The following is a 23,456-nucleotide window of genomic DNA, read 5'->3' as shown; positions in this document are numbered from 1 at the left end:
TCAATAGTATTATATGCTAAGAAGCATTATCTTTTGCTCTTCCCACACCTAGTCCTTTACTCAAAATGCTCGAGGAATGAACTTAACTCTAAAACACTTAAATAGTTTCAATGTTTAGGGGAATTTTATTTATCTTGCTTCGGAAAGTTGAGGTGGCATCATGCAAAAGTCCCTCCACGTAGCACATCCCAAGGTTTCCATCCTGTCAGAAATAGTGTTTGGGACCCCATGACGCGTCATTCACCTCCTTGTCTCCTAACAAACCCAAAGAGCAGAACACAGAGCCCCTACTCTTCTTTTATCAATTACCAAGGCTTCTTTGAAAAATCTCTATTTCTCTTCTAGCACAGCTTTTTAAATTCCTGCTTTTCTCCTAACCTACTTCCTCTTTTGCTAGTTATAGTAGACACAATTTGCAAGTGAAATTATTACAGTTAAGAGAGAATACAGAAACAATATCAGAATTTTGCATAAAGATAAATCGTGATTTGAAAAGGGATAACAGTACTAGTCTGGATAAGTGAGATAATATGATGTAGCCTAATCTGCCCAGCAACCAGCCAACAGCTTGGGTGGAATTAGTCAGCAACGCATTAATTTATGATGTTCCTACATTTATGTACAGATACTTCTAGTGAGCTATGTGAAAATTCCTGAGAGACAGCATTTGTGTTCATTTTCCTTGCAGGAAAATACAAAATAAGAAAGAATACGGTTAAGATACTGTACAAAACATGTTGAACTAAATCAATAGTCTTCATAATAAGTAACCCCTTGAAATGAAAGCATCATAAGACTTTTCAAGGAATAGATTTAAAAGCACAAATAGTTTTAAGATAGAGTTAGTTTAAAGCATTGATTTTTGGATGCTAAATATGCAAATGAACATGTTCCTTAAAACTGTGAGGGAGAAATTTTCTCTCTTTAAGGAAAAGAATCGAGGATGCAGGATTTCTGATTTTTCAAGGAAAGTCTGTCATGTATGTTTTTAAAATGGATATCAAATAGTTATGGTAAATATTCAATTGAATATACTGAATATATTTACAAGAACAGTATTTCATTTTTCAATGTCCATATTCACAACAGTCTCTAAATTACATCTTCTGCAAATGTTTAAACTTATTATTGAAAAGTTTTAGCTGTTAACATAGAACCGTACGAGCAATCAGACATTTCTTGATCCTCGCTAGAGAGATGGTGAGCAAAAGTTTGAAAACCAGCCAACTAAATCAGGCCAAAGTTTCATTAACCTCTAATATAGTCTAATGCCAAGATTCTAAGAAACTATATACACAAATCCTAGGGTGTCTGGAGTGGAGAAGTGAGCCTAACTCTAGGGCCTTTTGTAGAGTGGGAGATTTGAGCAGGGAACGTGCAGAACTTGGGAAAAGATAAAGCTACTAGGGGTGAGAGGGAGGGGCCGCAGCCGGCAGGCCTTGGCAGGAGAGGGAGAGCCGGTGTGCACAGGTGGCAAATGCAGAGCGCATGGGTTTTCGGGTCACGAGACATTTGAGTTCAAGTTTAGATTTTACCACATTTTGGCTGAGCGACTTTGAAGAAGGCTTGATTTCTCTTTCAAAGTTCAAATGAGGGGAGAGAAAACTTTTTAAATTAAAAAGTAACAGCACGCGTTAGCCAGGTCAGTGGTTAAGCCCTTTGCATCTAGGAGCCATTAAACAGTAGCACTTTGCGTAATGGTCAACGGCACAAGCTCTGGACCCAACAGATTGTGCTGGAACAAAAACTGCCATTTCCTAGAGGTGTGATCTCAGCCAGGGTAAGTAAACCCCTCTGTGCCCAATTAGCCTTATGTGTAAAACAGAGATAACTGAAGTACCCACTTTATAGGGTTATTATGAAGATTAAGTGAGTTAATGTATGTAAAAGAGCTTAAAATCATGTTCAAAGAATTAGTTGCTTTATTACTGTTGGTGGTGGAACTGTTATCATTAATCTCTGATGCTCAATGTCAAATAGAGATCAGGAGGTTACCAACCACTAATAAGTATTTGTTGTACCAGGAATCTAGAAAAAAAGGAGGGGGGTGACATGCGGAGACAGGCAGCTAAATCTACAGGAGGGTTTTAATTATAAAAGCTACTAATATGGCTCCATGATTTCGCAGCAAAAGTATGTGACAATGATCCAGTGAAGTTTTCTGCTGTCATAACTAACAAAGTAACATAGATCTTTCTCCCTTGCTTAAAAGCCAAAACCCCCCAAAACACACTGTAATCTGTTCTATAAAGAATACCTTGTGATATATTTAGTAGGATTATATTTGGTCCTTACGATAACACGATTTGTTACAAATTATTTTGCAATATGATAGGTAAGGACCCTACCTAAAGGAGTTCCAACACTGAAGTACCAAAAGACATTACAAAATATCCTTACTTGTTATTAACACACACAGAACGCAAGTTAGCAGGAGGACACAGGCCCTTTGAGCTCTGAATGTAACTAATCCACCCCCACTCCTGACTTTTCAAACCACATTCAGGACTTGTGCATAGTTTTACAGAAATTGTTTTAGAAATTAGAAGTTGGGACTAAAATCTTGGCCAAAATGTGAGAACACAAAGATCAGAAATGTGCTTTTTAAGAAAAGCATTTTTAAGACCATGGCTTTTTTTTTTTTTAAAGTTTGGTAACCAAAACCAAAGGGTAATGTGCCAAACAGATCATACTGCTTTCTAACTTCATGTCAGCATTCTGTTTGAGCTAAAACCCGGGATATATTCTGAGGTTCTGTTAACAAATAATGTGAACTGAAAGCAACAGATCAGCGTTAGGAATTTTAAAACTTACAAGTGTGTCTGGCCAGTGAGTAGTTGGATCCACCACTAGTCAAGCCAAATCCCTCAGGAATCTGGCTAGAGCTTCGCGGTCTGGTCAACAATTTGGGAGGTTCAATTTCAGCACCAAATTCAGCTCCTATGACTCCTAGTAAAACAATAGCAGTAGCTTGCTTCCGTCTTTCCTCATAAGATGTGGAAATCTTTTTCATTTGTGGGATACTTGATAGGCAACCTGAAAACCCAAACAGAAGTTAAAACACTATCAATACACAAAGCATATAATTAAAAAAAAAATAAATTCAAGATTACTCTTTCAAGAAAGAACAGTCTTTTTACAAATGGCACTGAGATGTCTGGGTATCCACATGCTAAAGAATGAATCTGGGCTTCCATTTCTCTCTATACAAAAAAATCAATTAAAAAAATCAACTCAAAATAGGTTCACAGTACTAAATATAAGAGTTAAAATAAGAGAACTTGAAGAAGAATATAGATATACCTTTATGATCTGGGGGTAGGCAATGCTTTCTTAGATATGATACCAAAAGCACAAGTAATTTTAAAAACTTCTTTAATTGGACTTCACCAGTATTACAAACCTTTGCACTTAAGACGACAAAATCAACCGAGTAAAAAGACAACACACAGACTGAGAGAAAACACTGTCAATCAGATATCTATAAAGGATTTTGTCTAGAATATATGAGAAACTCTTACATCTCAATAATAAAAAAGTACAACTTTTAAAATGGGTACACAATTGGAATAGATATTTCTCCAAAGATAAATAAAGGGCCAAGATGCATATCAAAGAAGCTTAACATCACTGGTCATTAGGAAAATGCAAGTCAAAACCACGAGGAGATATCACTTCACATCCACTAGAAGGGCTGTGATAAAAAGGATTATAAAATGTGCTGTCGAGTATGGACGGAAAATGAGTATGCATTGCAGGTGGAAATGTAAAAAGGTTCTACTACTTTAGAAAATAGTTTGGCAGTTACTTGTCCAGTTTGGCTTTCTATTTCCTCTTGAGTCATTTCTGATAGCTTGTGGTTTTAAAGGAATTATCTATCTAACTTAAGTTTTTAAATTTATTATTTACAGTACTATCATGAAAATATTTGTTATATCATTGCTATGGATCCATTTAAATATTATTTGTGCCTTCTCTAATATTACTTTTCATGCCTTTCTTGATCAGTATTGCTAGAAATTTATATTTTACCAGACTTTCAAAAAATATTTCAGTTTTGATCTTATTATTTCGTTTCTATTTCACCAACTTCTGTTATTTTTACTATTTCTCCTACTGTATGTTTTCTCTCTGTTCTCTTTGTTTCTAGGTTCTTTTTTAAGTAAACTCTATGCCCAACGTGGGGCTTGAACTCACAACCCCAAGATCAAGAGTGGCATGCTCTACCAACTGAGCCAGCCAGGAGCCCTTCTTTTGTTTCTAGGTTCTTAGGGTAAACACAACTCACTTATTTCCACAATCTTTTATTACAGTTAACAATGCCAGTCACAGAGTTAATATCTATTCTTCTTCTCCTTTAATAACAACTTTGATTTGAACTGAGTAGTAACCTACTCACATCCTTTCAGGGTCCTTTCAAGAACTGACAAAGCCATAGCCTCACTCCTGGCTTTAAGCTGTACTCATGATATATGTTAAGTCCTCTTTAGCTCACAGGAGCCAAAAGCCCGCTTCTGGGAAGTAGCTAAGGGTATTAGCCCAGATCACTTCTATTTTATTACTTGTCCACAAGGGTATCTATCTTTCTGGAGACTAGTTATGTCTCTTTGGTTTGCTGTTTGTATATTTTATCTCTCACAGCTATATATTTGGTACAGAGAAATTTAAAAAGCGAACTTCTGGAGACATCTTCATTGGAGGTCAGCCTTCTACTCTCTCTAGTCATCCATCCAGCCCCTTTTAATACTTCACTCTCTATATTACTTAAATCAATATAGAAGAGGGCCCTCAGAGCTCAGAACGCTAAGAAATTAGCAGCAGGGACCTCTGAGTGCTTTTAGATGTTTTATTTTGTCTCTTCATTTACTCTGTCATTCTATGCTAAATGAAGGTAAGGCAAGGGAATGACAATGGGAGAGGCTAAAGGGGTACCAAATCAAGAGAGACTTGTGCATGGCAAGCTGAAGACTTTTAACTTTTGTTTAATGGAAAGCTATTGGAACAGTTTTGCATAAGGTGGTGATATCAGATTTATTCACTGTTAGAAAGAACATGAGAGTGGCGATAGAAAGGTAGATTATGAGGTAAAACAAGACTGGTGTCCAGTAGAACTAAAAGAAGACTCATGCAACGATCAGGTGAAAAACAGTACCAGTGGTGGCAGAAATCCATTCATTCCATCAGTTACTCAGTCATTCAACATGTAAGAATCGAAGGTCTGATGTATTCATGGTATTATACTGGAAGTGAACAGGGATGAGAAAAGCAAAATCCCTGTCCTCTTTGAACTTAAAGGCTACTAAATAAGAATTAGAAATAGGTTACAGAATCAATGAGAACACTATGAACTGAGAGAACAGTCTGTGTGAGAACCTCAAGCATGAAGTAATTTGTTGACTTCCAACTCAAAGACAGGTAATCAGGTTGGAAGCCTAAGAGCCAAGAGAAAGATAGAAAACAGGCAAGAGAGGCAGGCACGGGCTAGACCACACATGGCACCATAGACCATATTCACATTTCAACCTTTATCCTATAAAAAGTGAGAAGATGGGGCGCCTGGGTGGCTCAGACGGTTAAGCGTCTGACTTCGGCTCAGGTCATGATCTCCCGGTCCGTGAGTTCGAGCCCCACGTCGGGCTCTGTGCTGACAGCTCGGAGCCTGGAGCCTGTTTCAGATTCTGTATCTCCCTCTCTCTGACCCTCCCCCATTCATGCTCTGTCTCTCTTTGTCTCAAAAATAAAAAGGTTAAAAAAAAAAAAAAATTTAAAAAAAAAAAAAAATAAAAAATAAATAAAAAGTGAGAAGATACTCAAGGTGAGATTTAAGCCACAGAGTAACATAATTAGATTTAGGGGATTAGAAGGATATTGTAGAAACCAAAGTGAGATTACGATTGGTTTGGTCTTGGGGCACCTGGGTGGCTCAGTCACTTGAGCATCAGACTTTGGCTCAGGTCATAATCTCAAGGTTCGTGGGTTCAAGCCCTGTGTCGACAGCATGGAGCCTGCTTGGGATTCTCTGTCTCCCTCTTTCTCACTGCCAGCCCCCACCCCACCCCGTGCATGCTCTCCCTCTCTAAAAAATAAAATGTTAAGAAAAAATTTTAAAAAAGATTGGTTTGGTCTTTGGGAAGTTGATAGAAACACTGCAAGCTTTAGATGTCATGCCTTAAGTTCTTTTAAGAATCTAACTAAAATAATTATCAAAATTAACTAATTAAAAAAATTAAAACAAAAAGTAACAAATTTAGTCAAAAATAGTAAAAATTTAAGCAAAAATTAACTAACACAAAAGTAAAACAAAGAAATCCTTTTAAGATAAGTAGATATGGCTTCTCCAGAAGCTTAATAAAAACAAACAAAACACCTAGGGCACAAAGCTTTTAAGTAGAAATTTTAAATTGCATTTATTTAACTGTGCTCAAAGGCAGAATAGAAGTGGGCGAGCAGACCTGGGTGAGGCTAAGAAAAGGAAATGGTAGGATATTACAAAGAATTTAGTAGTTAGAAAGGAGTAATTCCATAAGAGGGTGGCATTAAAGTACTTAAAAAAAAAAACACTAAGAAAACTAAAATGGAAACATCAAAGAGTGGTTACTATTTATTTGGAAAATAAAAGTTTGGTACAATGGAGTACCAAAAAAAAAGATTCGTGGTTGCCACTATAGTCTCTAAGATTCTGCATGTCACAGCTTAATGTTTAAAAAAAGGAGGTGTTTGGGTGGCTCAGTGGGTTAAGTTTCTGACTTCAGCTCAGGTTATGATCTCAGGGATCATGTGTTTGAGCCCCAAACTGGGCTCTGGGCTCGCAGCTCTCAGCACAGAGCCTGCTTCAGATCCTCTGTCTCCCTCTCTCTCTCTCTCTGCCCCTCCCCTGCACATTCTCTCTCTCTCTCTGTCAAAAATAAACATTAAAAAAAAGATAGTTCTGAAAATTTGTCATTAGTTGTCATGTAGTATAAAGACAAAATCCAGTATGAGTCCACAGAGAATACACTGATCTTTAAAAATATTCTAAATCTTCTATATAAAATTTTAGTTATTATTCATCTCCCTAATTCATTTTTTATAGCATATTTAAGGATATTCCTCCAATGTTATAAAATTACTCCGTCACTTCTAAAGTCATAAATATTTCATGAATTCACATTTCTTATAAAAAGCCTCAATTAAAATGTTCAAAAATATTTAAGTAACATTCAGAAATATCTTCTGATACCATTCTACGTAACTCTCTCTCTTCGTGTTCTTTTCCGAGTTTATTAAAGGTACAGAAACATTAGTAAGAGTGTTAATGTGTACGTGCAATCAGAGATTCCAAGTATGCCACTGGTCTGTCATAGTTGTAATAACTGAAGTGGGGGAAAAACCTAAAAGGTTAGCCATACGAAGAAGAAACAAAATCAATAACCACTGCCTCCGTGTTTAGGAGGATGAAAATGAACCCAAATTCTAGGGAAAGTGATATGTAACAGTTTGATCATCTAGATATCAGAACGTGCATTTAAAGCCAACTTTATTTGAGTACAGGGACAGACATGGGAGTAAGAGCTCTGTGCAACTGCATCTAGATGCATGTAGTGTATATTTCACTATTTCCATAGCAGTCTTGAAACAGGAAGCAAATCAAGCTCCCCTCCCCCCACGACGCAGCAAGAGCATGCTCCATAACAATAGTTCAAAGGAAAGCTCTATTCTGCAGTTGCACTGATTGTTCTGTCAGCTGACCTCTGCAGAAGGGAATTGCTAACCGCTGCCTTGCTCCTTAGCTGACAAATGAATGATCGCAGCTCCATCTATTTTCACTATGGCCGCCTCTAGCCCAGGTGCTCAGACAGAGAGCCCGGTGTGACATCTTAGATCAAGATGAATTGGCACAAACTCCTGATCCAAGATTGTTTTATACCATTTAATTTAGTTTCTTCCCCTGCTTGGATGAGCACAGCTCTGGTTATGGATTTCTATTCTAATGTACTGAAGCAGGCCCTGAAAGAAGCCAATGAAGCAGCTGCTGGAGCAGGGGACTGCAGGGATACTGATCAATAGGCAAGGCATTGACCCCAGCCGTTCAGCCTCTGCAACGGCCACTGCTTGAAGGGGGAAGGGGGGCGGGGGGCAGAAGCACACATGGGCTGCTTCCAGTAGGAAATTAAACAACAGGGGCATTTGGAGAGCTCCGCCTCTAGCCCTGGTCCCCCACCTTCCCTCTGTTCCTTTTGTTTAATTACCTCAATCTTGTCTTAACTCCCACTTCTCGGGAAGGAATTAAGACTTTAGGGAAGTTTATAATGTACGTTAAAACAGCCATTTGTAAACTTTATCCTGAAGCTAATAGAAAGGATCATAACAGGTGCTCTCTGCTAAGTGGCCAAAATATGAAATCTTAATTAGCTGTCAAGTATATCACTTGGTGTAATTTAAAGTTCAGCATGTGCACAGGCTCATAAGAACACTGTCCAACTGGTTATTAATACTACTGATGCTGAAATTCTATGCTATCTAATTTTTATCAGTATCCAGGTCTGAACACATCATAGCTCTTTGTTAACAAGGAGTAAGAGGAAGAAAAGGGATCCCCTAAAAGAGACACTGACTGATTAGTGACTGTAGAAAGTACGGCTGCCCATCCCTACTACTATTCCAACAGTAACATACCCCAATTTCTGATTCTTTAATTTTTTAGATTTGAAGACATTTAAAATTATTGGCTTTGCCTGGGTTTGCTCTTAAATAATACAAGACAATATGCAATTAGCTGAAATGTTTTCCTATAAGTGATCATCAAATGGGAGATTTTGAAATATTAAAAGTAAAATAATTGTATAAAAGTAGACCTTTCTACAGTTTCATTTGTCTCATGAAAATTTGGTATTTTTTCACAGAGACATGCCTCCATTTAATCATGCTAAAGGGTGACATGGAGATCCATTTTCTTGACAGGACGGTTGATCACCCTATCACAGTAAGAAAATTAATACCTTCGACTGGCCCTGTGTGGAAAACAGAAGCTGCATGCAGTGGGAAAGGACATAAATGTTCTACATTTTAAGTTGCAAACAGAATAGTTGTTCTGTGCAAAAATAATATGTCTCTTCATTATTGGGTTACTTTAAACAAAATATGAGCCTTTGATTTTATTAAAACAACCGTTTAATTCATACAGTGTTCCTCAAAAGTACATAATTGTCTTCAGATTTAGCATAATTGACTCTAGATTTACGCGAACAGGAGTAAACACTTTACTTACAGCTTAACTAGAACACAGGTAAAATATTTGAGAAGTTTAAGCAATTTAAAGGGCTGTGAGATATTGATTACCTCATTTAAAAAGCAGTCAGAGAGTGCAACCAAGAGGTCAAGATAAATTTACCAGTTTGAAGCACTTTACTAAATAACTCTAAAGATCATGTTAATTGGCTTTGTGCAGTTCCAGGGTAAAATTAATTTTATCCTAGCTTACAATAAAAGGATTAAAAGACATATTAAGTTCTGCAGTTTTAACTGGAATAGGAATCAATGGATTTGAATTAGGGCGAACAGCGGTTTTACGAGACGAAGTGCCAGCAGATCCTTCATATCTGCTATTAGCCCTCTATTGATGGGGCTCTGTTATTGTATTAGGTATTAAGCCTCAGATAAGACGATACTACCCGTTTACTACTCTGAGAATACGGCCTAAGAACTGTGAGAATTGACCCGGAAAAACTGTTCTCCAAAATTTAATTCTTTGTTTAGGATCGAGCATCAGAATGCTTTCCACAGAGGACGGACATATGTTTGATATTTAAAATTCTAGCCAAAATTAATGACGTAATGTGGTTGAATTCAATCGTAATTCACTTCAAGACCATAATTATCCTTAAAACTGTATCACAAACATATCTTTAAGGTTTTTTTAAAACAGAGCGTTGCATTCGGATTGGTTTAGCTCACTAATTTTACGTCAGAAATTTCTCTGGCACATGACAGAGTCCAAGTGACATTCGCAATGACATCGATGTTTTCTGAATTTGGTATAAATTTCAATCTACTCTAAAACATCCCTTTGGAAATTCAGAAACACCGATTTATTCATGATAAATGATGGCAATAAAATTTTAAATGTTTTTCTTTACGCTTTCCATATTTAATACATTTTAGAATTGTACGCATAGAAAAATAAATTGCTTTTACTACATATTGCCTCGGAGAACCAAAAAAACTTGTATTTAGTAAGACTGCATACTAATAAATATCTGGGACTTTGTAGGATTCTATTTGAATGATCAGAAAAGAGTATGTTGCAAGATCTCACAGCGAAAACTAAATGGCATCATGTCAAGACTGTTTAATATACTAAGCTGGATTAAGCTAGAAAATAGTCTCTATCATGATCCCTTACACCTTTGTTTTATTTGCCATAAAGCATATTCAGTGATATCATGTTTTGATTAATTATTAAAGAACAAAGTAGTTTTAATAAAGTGAACTTTATTAATACTGGCAATCTTGAGAACAGAGAAACTCGGAATTAAGACGTGATTTACTATTTACCAAGTCTGCACATGGCTAGAATGGTCTTAGCATATGGATCAAATGTTAGTCAATTAAACTACAAAAGATTTCTATTTTCGGACCAGCGAAATATTCTTCCAAATCTTCATTTTTATCTCATTTCTCTCTTCTCAATCCCAAGGATACTTTACATGTGATGTGGCATTATCAACTGATACTATGAAAAATCTATAAGATTGTATATTAAGATGAATTTAGTATGACAGTGAACGCTGTCCAATCAAAATATATTTTAAAACATGCCTTAACATAAACAGAAGAACCTAAAAGAAGCTAGGTCTTCAAAAGCAAGTTGAGTTCAAACTGTTTTTCAGGTGTACTTTAAACAAAATAACTTCAACTTTCTCCTATTATCAAAATTGATAAATGTGGTTGCCTAATGGAATATTATTTTTAAGATATGCCTTTTTAATCATTATATGGTGCTAATCAAATATGCTGACTTTACATATACATACACACATTAAGAATATATAATCATATGGGGACGCCCGGGCAGCTCAGTCAGTTAAGCGTCCCACTCTTGATTTCAGCTCAGGGCATGATCTCAGGGTTTGTGGGTCTGAGCCCCACGTTGGGCTCTGTGCTGACAGCACAGAACCTGCTTGAGATTCTGCCGCTCTCCCTCTCTCTCTGCCCCTCTCTCATGAACACTCTCTCCCTCAAAATAAATAAACAAAAAAAAGAATATATAATTATATGCACATATATAATAGTATATAATAGTCTTAGTGTACCAAGACAGTAAAACTTAAATCTAAGTGAGCTAGAACTGGATTTTTGAGATTTTAAAATGTGTTGTCTATGTTTTAGAATCATAATGAGAACAGTGACCCTCAGTGGAGTTTCCACAGTGCAAACTGTTTCCACATATATTTGGCCCAGACATTTTCTACCACTACCTGCTATTCTTAGAGTTAAGACCAGTAAAGTACAATGCCAGAGAGATATCAACTTTGTAACAGCAATCTTCCAAATAAGCTTTGTTAACAACGGCCAGGGGTTGGGGGGGATGTTTAAAATAAGCAAAACTCTTTTCATATTAATTCATTTTAGAGCCAATTTGTTTTTAAAAGAATTTAAAAGGCTAGTCTTCTTCTAATTAGATTTCAGTTATACGTTATACCCCAATTCTTGGCCAAACACTATAAAGAATTTGTTAAACAGAAACACAAAAAGGCATAGATTGGTGACCATCCAATGTGTGAAAAAGGACTCTCAGACCTCACTCTCTCGGTGGTGAATCTGGGTTTTGTAAATTTACAAGGAGAATTAGTGGGTCTATACCATTGTAAATGTAATTAAGTTTCTTTCCTTCGGCCAAGTGCTTTTGTATGAATACTGCACATTATTTTCATTTGTTGGCACACCTCAGAGCACTGCAAATCCTGCACGTTTTACATAATAAGGCACATAAATGTCGATGATATGGAAAAAAAATTTAAATTGCAGATGGTTGGTGATATGGCCAACATGTGAATTTCGACCTGTGCGCCTGAAGTGAATAAAACAGACCAAGTTTTCTGAAACCTCCAGTCTACCTCCTTGGGAAAAAAGATCAAAATGACAGTCGTGGGGCACTTGAACATTTATTTCAAAATTTTCCCATTATTACCAAACCAGGTGTGTGCACATAGAATGCTTTGAGTATTCACCTCTCACCAACATATTTTAGTTATTCTGTGACCCATCTGTCAGTGTTTTCCTCATACCTACTGGGGGTGAGGGGTATAGGTTTGCTCCCCAAATCTATGAGGCCTTCCCTGTTTGGGTTGCTTGTGCATGGTGTCCCCCCCTCCTTTGAAAGCTGAAGTAAACAAACATGCTCTTCATTTGTATGCATGCACGATAGCCCCCTGCTGGAACACCACAGGTTCTGCAAATGCCTATCTCCTGTTGCTGCTGAAGCCATTTTAAAATAATGCCTCTTGCACATATATGTATTATGTGTGTGCATTTGACAAAAATACATCATATCCATTCTCCTCAAAATCAGATAAAACACTCCAAAATGATTTTCTGTTTCAAAGGAAACTTAAAATAATCACTATCATGAGGGTATGCTGATCTATTGATTATTTTGATAATTAGAAACTGTAAGCTTTGAAAGCAACTTGTATTTTCAAGTAATTCTTGTAACAAATTTTTTATTCTTCATAGACAAGTTCCACATCCTTTTCTCTATGATATGCATTATCTTATTTTCCCCCTTATTCTCTACCTAAACATCAACAAGTCAATTTGTTTTTACTTTTAGTGCAAGTACTCTCAGTTTGAGAGAAAACAGAAATTCAAAAATTCCTAAGATCTATGATATCTATGTAGTCAGAAATCTTGTAGTAAATAACTACCAAGAATAATGTTCAAGTGTTGGTTCACTTTACCTCTCAAAGGTCAATCTGAGATAACATGCCAAGTTTTAAAAGCTACAAACTAACATTAAGAACGTTATTAGCTTTTTCATGAAAAAAGATATATTTCAGAAATAGTGGTTAGAGGCTTGCAAAATTACAGAAATCTGAAAACATGGCAAATCATTCTCATAAATTCTCATACAGTTAATGTTCAGAAAAAGACACCTTCTACCAATGAGATACCCCTATAAAAATACCGGAGTAGACATGATGTACTTATTTTAAAAATCAAATGAGACACATGAGGCTTAACATTTGGGAGACTGTTAGGATACATTCTATGACAATTTGACACCTGTACATTACAGCACAGTGAAAAATAAACTGTTATACCTTAGGTCACTGTTGTTCATAAAATAACAAACTATTAATTGGATACACTTAAAAACAATTTTCACCTAGGTATTTATCTTTATCAACTCGATGATACAAAACCAGATCAAAGGGGATAACTGCCTTGTTCTACCTTTGAGAAGTTAACAAGCACATCTGCTCATTTACAAGAAGTTTGTGGAGTATTCATTTTTCTGAGTTACTATACATTTGGTCACAATAATGAAACAACGCTTTGTAATTAAAAGTTACCATTTTTAAAAGGTTAGCATGCAGTAAATTGGAGCATCTAAGGTATTTCTTGCCTTTATTTTTCTTAGATTATGTTATCTCGGATTTTGAAAAATGATCACCTTATTTCACATGTTATTTTTCATTCTGCTTTCTTCACTACAGGTGAGTTGTTAAGTAGAAATAATGGAGCATAGTCAGGGGTAGCATAATTCCAGTATCTTGGAAATTAATGGCCAGACCTTTGAAGTAACAGCAGATCTGGGAAAAGGTGTGGTGGTTAAGCCCGAAACAAATTTTATAGCTAAGATTTTAATAACCAAGTTGACAACAAGCAGAAATACATAAGATCTATCCTTTATACGCATCCTGTGAGCTATTGAAAACTTGATAGAGGTTAACATATGGTACAATTCCTAAAAACTAAACAAATAAAAAAAATTTTAAGGAAAAATATTTTTTAATTTAAAAGGGAAATAGAATGAGAAAAGAAATAAGGAGAAGTAAGAAATTTAAAGGGGAAATAAAAAGATCATAGACAACTTTGACTTGTAATTTATTAATCACATTAATAGACGACCAAGAAAGTACATTAACAGATGACCAAGAAAGTAAAGCTTTGAAAAAGAAAAACAAATAAGTCAAAGTAAACTAAGCATTTGTACTAAAAGTCTAAAAGCCACTGACGAAACAAACCACAGCCTCAAGCCATTAAGGATACACGCATTATTAGCCTAGAACCTATAGAAAAAGTAGCCCATCTATATAGTCTAAGGAATATGCACATATGTAAAAGACATTTTAGTTCATTTTTCAAGGAGATTTCTAAGTAGCTCCAGAGAACTTAAAAGACAGAAATCTTGAATTTATTAGATAGCTAAACAGGATTTCCGTTTCTGATCTTGTCACATGTTCATGCTGTTATCATTTTTAAGCCACATGTAGAGAGAGGAATTATGTGCCTTTAAAATTATTATACACGTGGGGCGCCTGGGTGGCTCAGTTGGTTTAGCATCCGACTTCGGCTCACGCCATGATCTCACGATCCGTGGTGGGTCTGACCCCACACTGGGCTCTGTGCTGACAGCTCGGAGCCTGGAGCCTGCTTTGGATTCTGTGTCTCCCTCTCTCTCTGTCCCTCCCCCCGTCGTGCTCTGTCTCTCTTTCTCAAAAATAAATAAACATTAAAAATTTTTTTAAATAGATGAAATTATAATAGAGGGTTTTAAAATTATTTCACATTTCCTCATCTTATGAGGATAACCAGTCTATCAAATTGACTGCAGTTGTTGCTTGGCAAATTTCTTTTTCCCAGACCTTTTTTTTGTTTATATGATTTCTCCTCAAATAAGCATACACATACGGATATTAAAATTTACTAATATTCTCTTTCATGTGACTATTTCATATGATTTCCTATTAATTAGTTAATTGCATTTATAACTTGAATCTGAGTTGCCTATCTTGTACGTATCAAATTGAAACAGTCCTTGAGCCTTGAATTTTTGCATAGCCCTTCCAGTGTTTAAAAAAAACAAAGTACATACACCTAGAGATACTGGAATTCAGTCATTGATGTGTTACTACTCTGGATTTGGAAAAGCTACTATTCTTGAGATGAACACTAAGAGAAAAATTTAATATTTTAACCTACATATGTATGTAGTCAGATACTCTGGTTTGTAAGATGTCCCACTATTTTCAAAGACTGGTTTTTAAAAAATCTACATGCTAAACACATAACGCTACATGATAAATGCTACATGATAAACACATAATCATTTCCTCCAAATTCTGCCTGAGTAGCTCCAATCATTATTACTCAGGAGTTGTGAAGAGATAGTTTTATAGTCTTCTCATCTTAATTCATCTTTTATTAAGACTAGAGAGCTACTTTCCTATGTAAAAACCTAGAAAATAAATGAGTATTGATGAAAAATGGACACATACATCCAGGCTGGTTCTTATTCTACTCAACCGCTCTGGGACTTTTTGGTAGAAAAAAAGGGAAAATAAAGTCAAGACACGGTAACAGTTACCGAGAACCCCTGCCACCACTGCCCCCGCAAGCCCGCCGGTGTCAGGGTCACGACATGGCATGGGAGGGCTGAACACAGGCAGATGCAAACTATCCTAAGCAAGAATTTAACACGTGCTTATAATTTTGCTCAAAAAGCTTTCTCTTATCAGCAAAAGAAAAAAAAACTGATTTCTCCAATACTTTATCCAATGTTTTTGATTTCTACAAAACACTCACATAACAAGAAACGGTATTTACTTACGGTTAGAAAGAATGTTAAAGGTAAAACTTTCCTCATTTAGAAAACAAAAAACAACAGAAAAACCTGAAGTCCATCTTTTAAATAATCAGAATACCAGGTCCATACAATTCCATCTGCTTACTTAGGGTTCTTCACACACCTACTAATACTATACGTGTTATAATGACCTAATTATGTGCCCACTACAATCTCTCTCCAAACTCTTTCCAAAAAAAGATATACCATTAAGAATTTAAAAGGAGGGGAGAAGGAGGGGTGGAGGAGGGGTGCCTGGGTGGGTGGCTCGGTCAATTAAGCAGCAGACTCTTGATTTCAGCTCAGGTCAAAATCTCACGGTTTGCGAGATTGATCCCTATGTTGGGCTCTGTGCTGACAGCGCAGAGCCTGCTTGGGATTCTCTCTCCTTTTCTCTCTGTCCCTCTCCTGCTCACGCGTATGTGCGTGCTCTCTCTCTCTCTCTCTCTCTCTCTCTCTCTCTCTCAATATAAACAAACGTTTTTTAAAGAAAAGCATTTAAAGGGAAAAGCAAACAAATCAGAAATAAAGTATGTAAAAAATATCTCCTAGGTCTAAGACTAGATGATTGTTAGTGGAGAATTTTGGAACTTTAGAGAAAAAAGGGATCATAGAACTCTTCTAACCAAACCAATATGCATATTTTATAGATAAGGAAGATTAAGTAGTTTAAGTGTTCAAGTGACAAGGTGACGGGCACAAAGAGAGCGGTCACTCATAGCGACATCCCAGATGGATCCCTCGAATCTTCATTGGCCTATGCATCAGTGTACGATGCATAGAAACTAGTTAATATTTGACACCTGCTCCAGGTTAAATCTTTATTAGGTATCTTCAAATCCTGTATAATTACAAATGCTTCGCAAAAGAATAGCAAGCAAATAAAATTTATAATTAGAAAAAAGTCTTAAAATTAAGTTTTGGTCTCTAGTACCTAATAACGTTACACATATTTTCTACTGGGGCTATCTAGAACAAATGTAAAAACCTGGTAGGAAATGTTCTATCAAGCGTATGAAGGAACTAGTATCAACTGGATTTTATATGGAATATATACATATGAAATATTGAAATATACAAAAAAAATACAAAGTACTAAGCATAAACATTATTACCATCTAGAGACCAAATACTTAAATAAGATATTATCCAGCAGGATAAGAAAATTGGCATGTCACCCACAGAAACATCAACAACTTCCATAGAAGAGAAATTCTTCTAAAATATGAAGGAAGACACCAAATAAAAATATAATTTTAAGTTTTAGTTACCTCTACATAAGCCTCACTATAAGTTAATTTCTACTATAAGCTCACATGCACAAAGGTTTTCCAAACTCACATACTGAACGCCAAATATTGTAAATAAATTCACGATCGCTTCCAAAGTTCACATCGTCATATCAGAGAATAGCTTAGAGTCACCATAAGGGTTAAGACAATCATTTTCTACTGCATACTAGTGCTATTCTAAGCCGATAGTGTGTTTAAATCCACACCAATGAAATCAATACAGCACTGTTCTATTCAAGGTGAGACCAAATAAACCTGTCTGAAGCTTTGAGAAATAGGCTTTGCAGTATACTTTGAGTGCTAAATGCCTTTCAGTCCAGAGATCTGTCATTAAATAATCATTAGCCATCATTCACTCTTCCTAAAAAGCTTAACATCTAAACTTGTTCAGCATCCACTAAAGCATTAGTATAGACTACCAAGTAAGTACTCATTAGCACTTAGGGATGTTTCAACCACTCTGTTTAACCAGGCATTGTCTTATCAAAAATACCCCCAAATATTAAGACATGGTTTCTACTAGTTTAGAGGGCAATTTTTACAAATGATTAGCAAAGAGGACATTAACCTAATGATCAGCCTCTTTTGGATTACGTGGCATAACTCTCAGAGTTACAGTCACCTCTTTCCTGTCTGATCTATCCAAATAAAACCTGATGTCTTTCCTACCATTCAGCATCATATATAATTCAGCATCACATATAAGCCAAATAAAGTCAAGTTAATCACAATAGAGAATTCATGAGGAAGGAATCTTGGCTTTGATCCTGAATGTATTTTAAAATAATGCTTCTTTTATCAATGCTATTCATATCTCACTTTCAATGTATAATCATCTCAGCTGCTGAATATCTACTATAATGCACTGTGCATTATTTTAGATATCATTAAGTAGAGAGAGAAAGTTAAGATACATTCATCTTCTATTACCAAAAAGATTAAGTAAATAATAATGATCTGTATTTAGTAATGTTATTAGATCATATGCGTAAAGTTGATGGTCAAGTAATTTTCTCTGAGCTTATCAGAAGTTAATTCTTGTATGCTATTACACTAATCCTCTCAATTTCAAGCTAACATTAATGAAAATGTCATTTCTGAAAGACATTAATTCATTCTTCATTTTTAAAAGCTCAAATAAAAATATATGACCAGATACTTAGGATCTCATCTATAGTTTTACAACTTACCACTTTCAATTTTAATATGGATTTCAACCTAAATGAGAGTCACAATATTATACGGGCATTTTACTGAACTGGATGACATTTGATATATTCCCAGGAATATTTACATAACTAAATACAAAATATAAGTATTCGTTTAGCTATTAGGTACTTTAAAATGCCAAATATACACTGTCTGAATACAAACTGTAATAATTAGAAACTTTTTAGTATTCTAATTATCAGTTCATTCGATCTATGGTGTTTTCACCTTTTTTTTTTTTTTTTTTTTTTTTTTTTAACCAATACCTCAACATAATGTTTCAATCGCTAAGATATGAACAAGTGTAATATTACTTGGATAATTTGGTAAATGTAATATCATAATATTATATTCCAATTATAAAATATTTCAAGGCTCAGAAATTAAAGAAGATAAGGTAAAACCAAATCTCACCACAGATGGCCAAATTTTCCCTTCCATGCTGCACTGGGACATACTTTTAATACACTATGGAATATAAAATGTACATTTATTTTCACTGGGTAAGGTATATCAACAGTTCTACCAAACATTATCAAATGCAGATACTAAAAACAAAGTAACAGTCTACTAATTTTAAAAATGAGAAAGTTCTTGGGGAAGATGCAAGAAAAATAGTAAAACTAAAATTGATCTACTATGTAAAAGTATCATGTGCAAATAACAAGAGAAAAGGTGGGGGGGCGGATATCCAAAGTTAGCATGAATGTTGTGCATATAAATTAGTCACACTTTCCTAGAAGAGCCTTCAATCTCCAAAAAATTGAAAATAGCATTTTGCAATAAATAAATAAAAATCCAAAGCCTTGCAATTATAGTAATTTTGCCAGAAAAATGCAGTATTTTTAAAAAATATATAAAGAATTTGCACTACTAAACTTGACTCTGACCTGGCCCTCCTTGAAACAGGTACATTCTTTCAGAACTTCAGGTAAATTCTCATTTTTTCCATCTACAAAACAGGGCTGGCAAAGTCAGCAAGGCCTGACAAAATGCTTTCATGCCTTTCAGAATCTCCATGAAGAATCTCTTACTGCTAATCTCTGACTGACTGTGGAATCAATATTTCAACACACCATGCCATCTTTCCGAAATTTTAAGTCCTAAGTTTTGTTTTTTAATCACCACAATTGTTGAATTAGTTTAAAACAAAATAGACTTAGTATCTTTATGATCGAATTCAGCCTCTTTGTTTTTAAAGGTAAAAATACAAAAAGGAATTTATTCGCCCTCTGTAACAATACAATTGTTTTGTATACACTAAACAACTACATTATGAAAAAGAAACAAAATGTTGTTTTCAAATAATTTGTGCCTTTAAAGATATGTTAGATTAACCATTAATACAAAAACATGATCAATAAAAGCAATTCATTCTTGACTCTCAAATCTCACTGGGTATAGGTGAAACTTCAATAAAACCAGTACTCTCCTGGATTTTACGTTTTGAACCATGATTACTATTTTATTGAAAAGTATACAGGAGTAACACACTATTTTAAATTATAGTCATTTTGAAACTAAGTTGCAACTTATCCTGATTCTTTATGAATAGACTCGGTTCTTATTGGAAATCAATTGGGAGGCAGGTAAAATTAGATAGCCATGGTTACCAGAATATCAATAAGATATAGCAATATCTAATCCTAAGTCTCATGCTAAAATAAAAAGATACTAAAATAAAAAAGACATTTTCTGTAAGAAAATATTTAAGATGCAGAATATCTTTTTAATGCCATTATATAGAACCTGAAATACAAAATAACGAAAAAAAAAATTTTCATTTTTTCCATCAAAATTATCAAAATTAGATTTTACTTTATATGCTTCATTTGAATGCCCTAAAAACAAAAACAACTACGCTAAATTGGAAGGATATGAACTAGGCAATTTAAGCTTTATCACATTTCAAATATTTAATTAACATAGACAACATTAGGTAAATGAGAAAATTTTTAAAAAAATGTTATGAATCTGCCTTGCTGAATTTAAGATCTGACTGTATAAAATTGAGACAAGAAATATAAAATAGAGCTCATCACAAACATATTTACATATCATTGCACAAAGATCCAAAAAAGTCAAACATTACTTGTAAAATATCTTCAAAATACATTACGTGGTGAAACTTAACATTTTTATTAAAGCACTAAGAGATCAAAAGCTTCACATTAAATATAAAGCCTACAGAGTTCCGATAGACGTAAACACGATAAATGACAATTGTATAGTGCTTCTGAAAATTGTTTTAGTTTTGCCTCTGAATTTTTCATTATTTGTTACTGCATATTTATATGCAAACTGTGTGGTACTTTCTATACAACTGAATCTACTAAGGCTTTTCTTTTTGAAAAAAGGCTTAACTATGAAGTTTATAATATATATTAACATATTAATCATCCATCTCATTTATTTGGTAAACATCAATTTTTTAAAAAAAATACACATGCCTAAAAGGTATAATAATCACGGAAATATTTTTTGAATAAAAGTATTGAAAGAATCTGACAGTGTAGCTGTTAGTGTAATGTAATAGTTTGCATTACACTTGAGGCTATTAAGCATGCATTCCTTATCCTAATTAAATGTTCAAAACGGCTAGATTTAATTTTCATAAGAGAGGCAAATCAATATCATGATACTTGTTTTTCTTACAATCTTTTTCAAAATCCCTAAGCCTATATACTCTGCTTTCCTAAAACGCCAAATACAGACAATCAGTAGCTTCTTGAAATATGCTACCCACAGTCCCGTTCAGAAATGAAAGGCCAATACTATATGGGGGGGGGGGGGGGGGGAATGAAACCACAAGTAACAGAATTCCAGCAAGCCCCACTGTATCTATCGTACAAGCTCAACACTGGACTGCTCTGCCGCTGGAGCAACCCCAGAGAGAGTTAACCTGGGGTGATAAAAGGCTTGACAAAGCAATTCTGACTGGGCAGCAATGCTAAGTTGTGGGCTAATACAGGAACAGGGGCCCAATCGCTGTCTTTCACCATGCACAATTTACACATGGCTTTATCAATAGCCCTAGTGCTGAATACAGAACACACTCTATTTGGCTTTCAGTCAATTAAGCTTTAAGCTGTCAGCAAACAAGACTTTTAAGTTAATTTTGAATCACCACGAATCAAGTTGAAGGTTGTGAAAGGGCGGCTCACATGCCGGCATGAAAAAAGGCAGTTTAATTGCCTCTGAATAGCTATTATATGCTGCAATTGGCCTATTGAATCTTAGATGATCTATTTATTTATCAAAGTGCAACCATCAAAGATGAGCGAAAGAGCGAATAAGAAGTGTACATTTCCTATTTTGCATAAGAAATTGGCATGTTTGCAAAGGTATGAGGAATTCAAGTTTAAAACATTTTATTTTTTAATGTAAAAATTTTATGAAATAGAAAATTAGCAACTCAAAGTAGTCAGCATCAAAAAAGAGCAAGTATATTTCTAGGAAAATAAAGATAAACTTTTCTAAAAAAAAAAAAAGTACTTGTCATCACAAGATATTTTCATTTATTATTTGGTATAAAACTGATGATTTAGAATGCAAATATTCCTTTAAACATGTTCATCAAATACAGACAGCCAGAAGAACAATTATAAAATTGAACTGAGTCAGAAATTTTAAAACATCTTAATTTAGAATACTTTAGATTAACTGCATTATTAATTGTATGAAGGGAAAGAACACCAAACGTTGTTTGAATAAAGATTATTTTAATTAGGATTAAGGGTTTCTCAAAATGATATAATCAAATGAAAAGATTATATTCCTAATACTGTATAACCTTTATTTTTAAGAAAGACTGTGGTTGACCACAATCCTAATCAGTTTTTTCCTGAAATTACTTTTTTTCAATTGCATGTACTCTGTTTATTATTATAGGGTTACTCATGAGTGCTGGATACATATATTGATTTTTTTATTAGAAGAGAGCACTGAAGCATTAGGCCAAGGGGGGGAAATGCTCAGATTTTATAAACAGATGTAAACGTAGATCAAATTTAGGGATGGTAAAACTGAACCACTTTGTTTTGGCTGAAATGAGCTACAGTTCTTTTTACATGTTGGTAAATGTACTGAACCATGCATTCATGGTTGATTTACATAGTGAAATCATATGGAGATTAATGGTTATAAAGTATTAATGGTTTATAAGAATTTGTATGGAATATGAGCTAATTTTAGCATTCCCTCAAGGACAGTCACATATTCTTGGAAGCCCGGACCCATCACTCTGTATTTCCAGTCAGCAAAGGCAATGAATGGGTTTGGGGAGGAGTCCTGACTAACATCATTCCAGGAACCACCACATAGTCAGGGGCTGAAATTCAGCGCGAGTGTGGAAACCCTTTCTCCTTCTCTCTTCTCCAGTCCATTACTACACAATACCTTTTTGCATTTATAGTCACAAAATGTTTTATAATCATTCACTAGTTACTCCTAACAAAAATCGATGCTACTAAAACCATAAAGACGTTAATGTAGAAAATGCCTGTATGAATTCTATGAGCAGCAGGAGAAGGAAACGGATTAAGTGTAAGTGCCAGACTTCCCAAGGTAAAACAAAGCAGAAACCATGGAAGGGATACTCTTTCTCTTCATCATTATTAAGCATCGTAAAAAGACTTCTTTATGCTCAATGGTCCTGAATGTTCACTGGGCGTCTCCTACTGTATTTTGTGTATTTTACATATCTATATAAGACACAACACGTGTCTTATTTACTTTCATTTACTCCTACACTTTCATTTACTCCTACAAACATCCTCCCATTCAACGTGAGAGGGGAGCACACAGAGAGCAAGACAGCCAACGTTCCCTCCATTTTTGCACAGCTTACATGCAGGGAAGGAAGGCAAACACGCAGACAAGTGGCTACAAATTGCGAAGTGTGATAACGTGAGAGACAAACAAGAGACTGACACAGAAAATAAGGCAGACACCAATCCACCCTAGACAGAGGGCTCAGAGATAAGGAAGCTAAGGCACCGTGCTGGGGGTGCTGGGGTCAGCTGCCCACGTCTCACAGCTGGGAAGTGATGGAGCCAGGGTGCGAACCAGTGTTTTTAACCAACACCTGAAAGAACCAAGAAAAGATCCCCTTTCTTCAAAGATCT

General features: G+C 35.2%; 1 protein-coding gene across 5 annotated transcripts in view; it reads right to left on the bottom strand.

Annotated features, from left to right (window-relative positions):
• The window catches only part of WDR7 (WD repeat domain 7), a 353,450-nt gene that overhangs the window by 145,108 nt on the left and 184,886 nt on the right, over window positions 1–23,456 (bottom strand). For all 5 annotated transcript variants that reach the window (XM_060613943.3, XM_060613948.3, XM_060613944.3 and 2 more), the window contains one exon: window positions 2,815–3,036. In XM_060613943.3, the coding sequence (XP_060469926.1) occupies window positions 2,815–3,036 (222 nt within the window). The remainder of the gene's footprint in view (window positions 1–2,814; window positions 3,037–23,456) is intronic.

Source organism: Panthera onca, chromosome D3, assembly GCF_046562875.1.
Source record: "Panthera onca isolate mPanOnc1 chromosome D3, mPanOnc1 haplotype 2, whole genome shotgun sequence".
Lineage (NCBI taxonomy): Eukaryota > Metazoa > Chordata > Mammalia > Carnivora > Felidae > Panthera > Panthera onca.
This window is presented reverse-complemented; position numbering and strand designations above follow the sequence as displayed.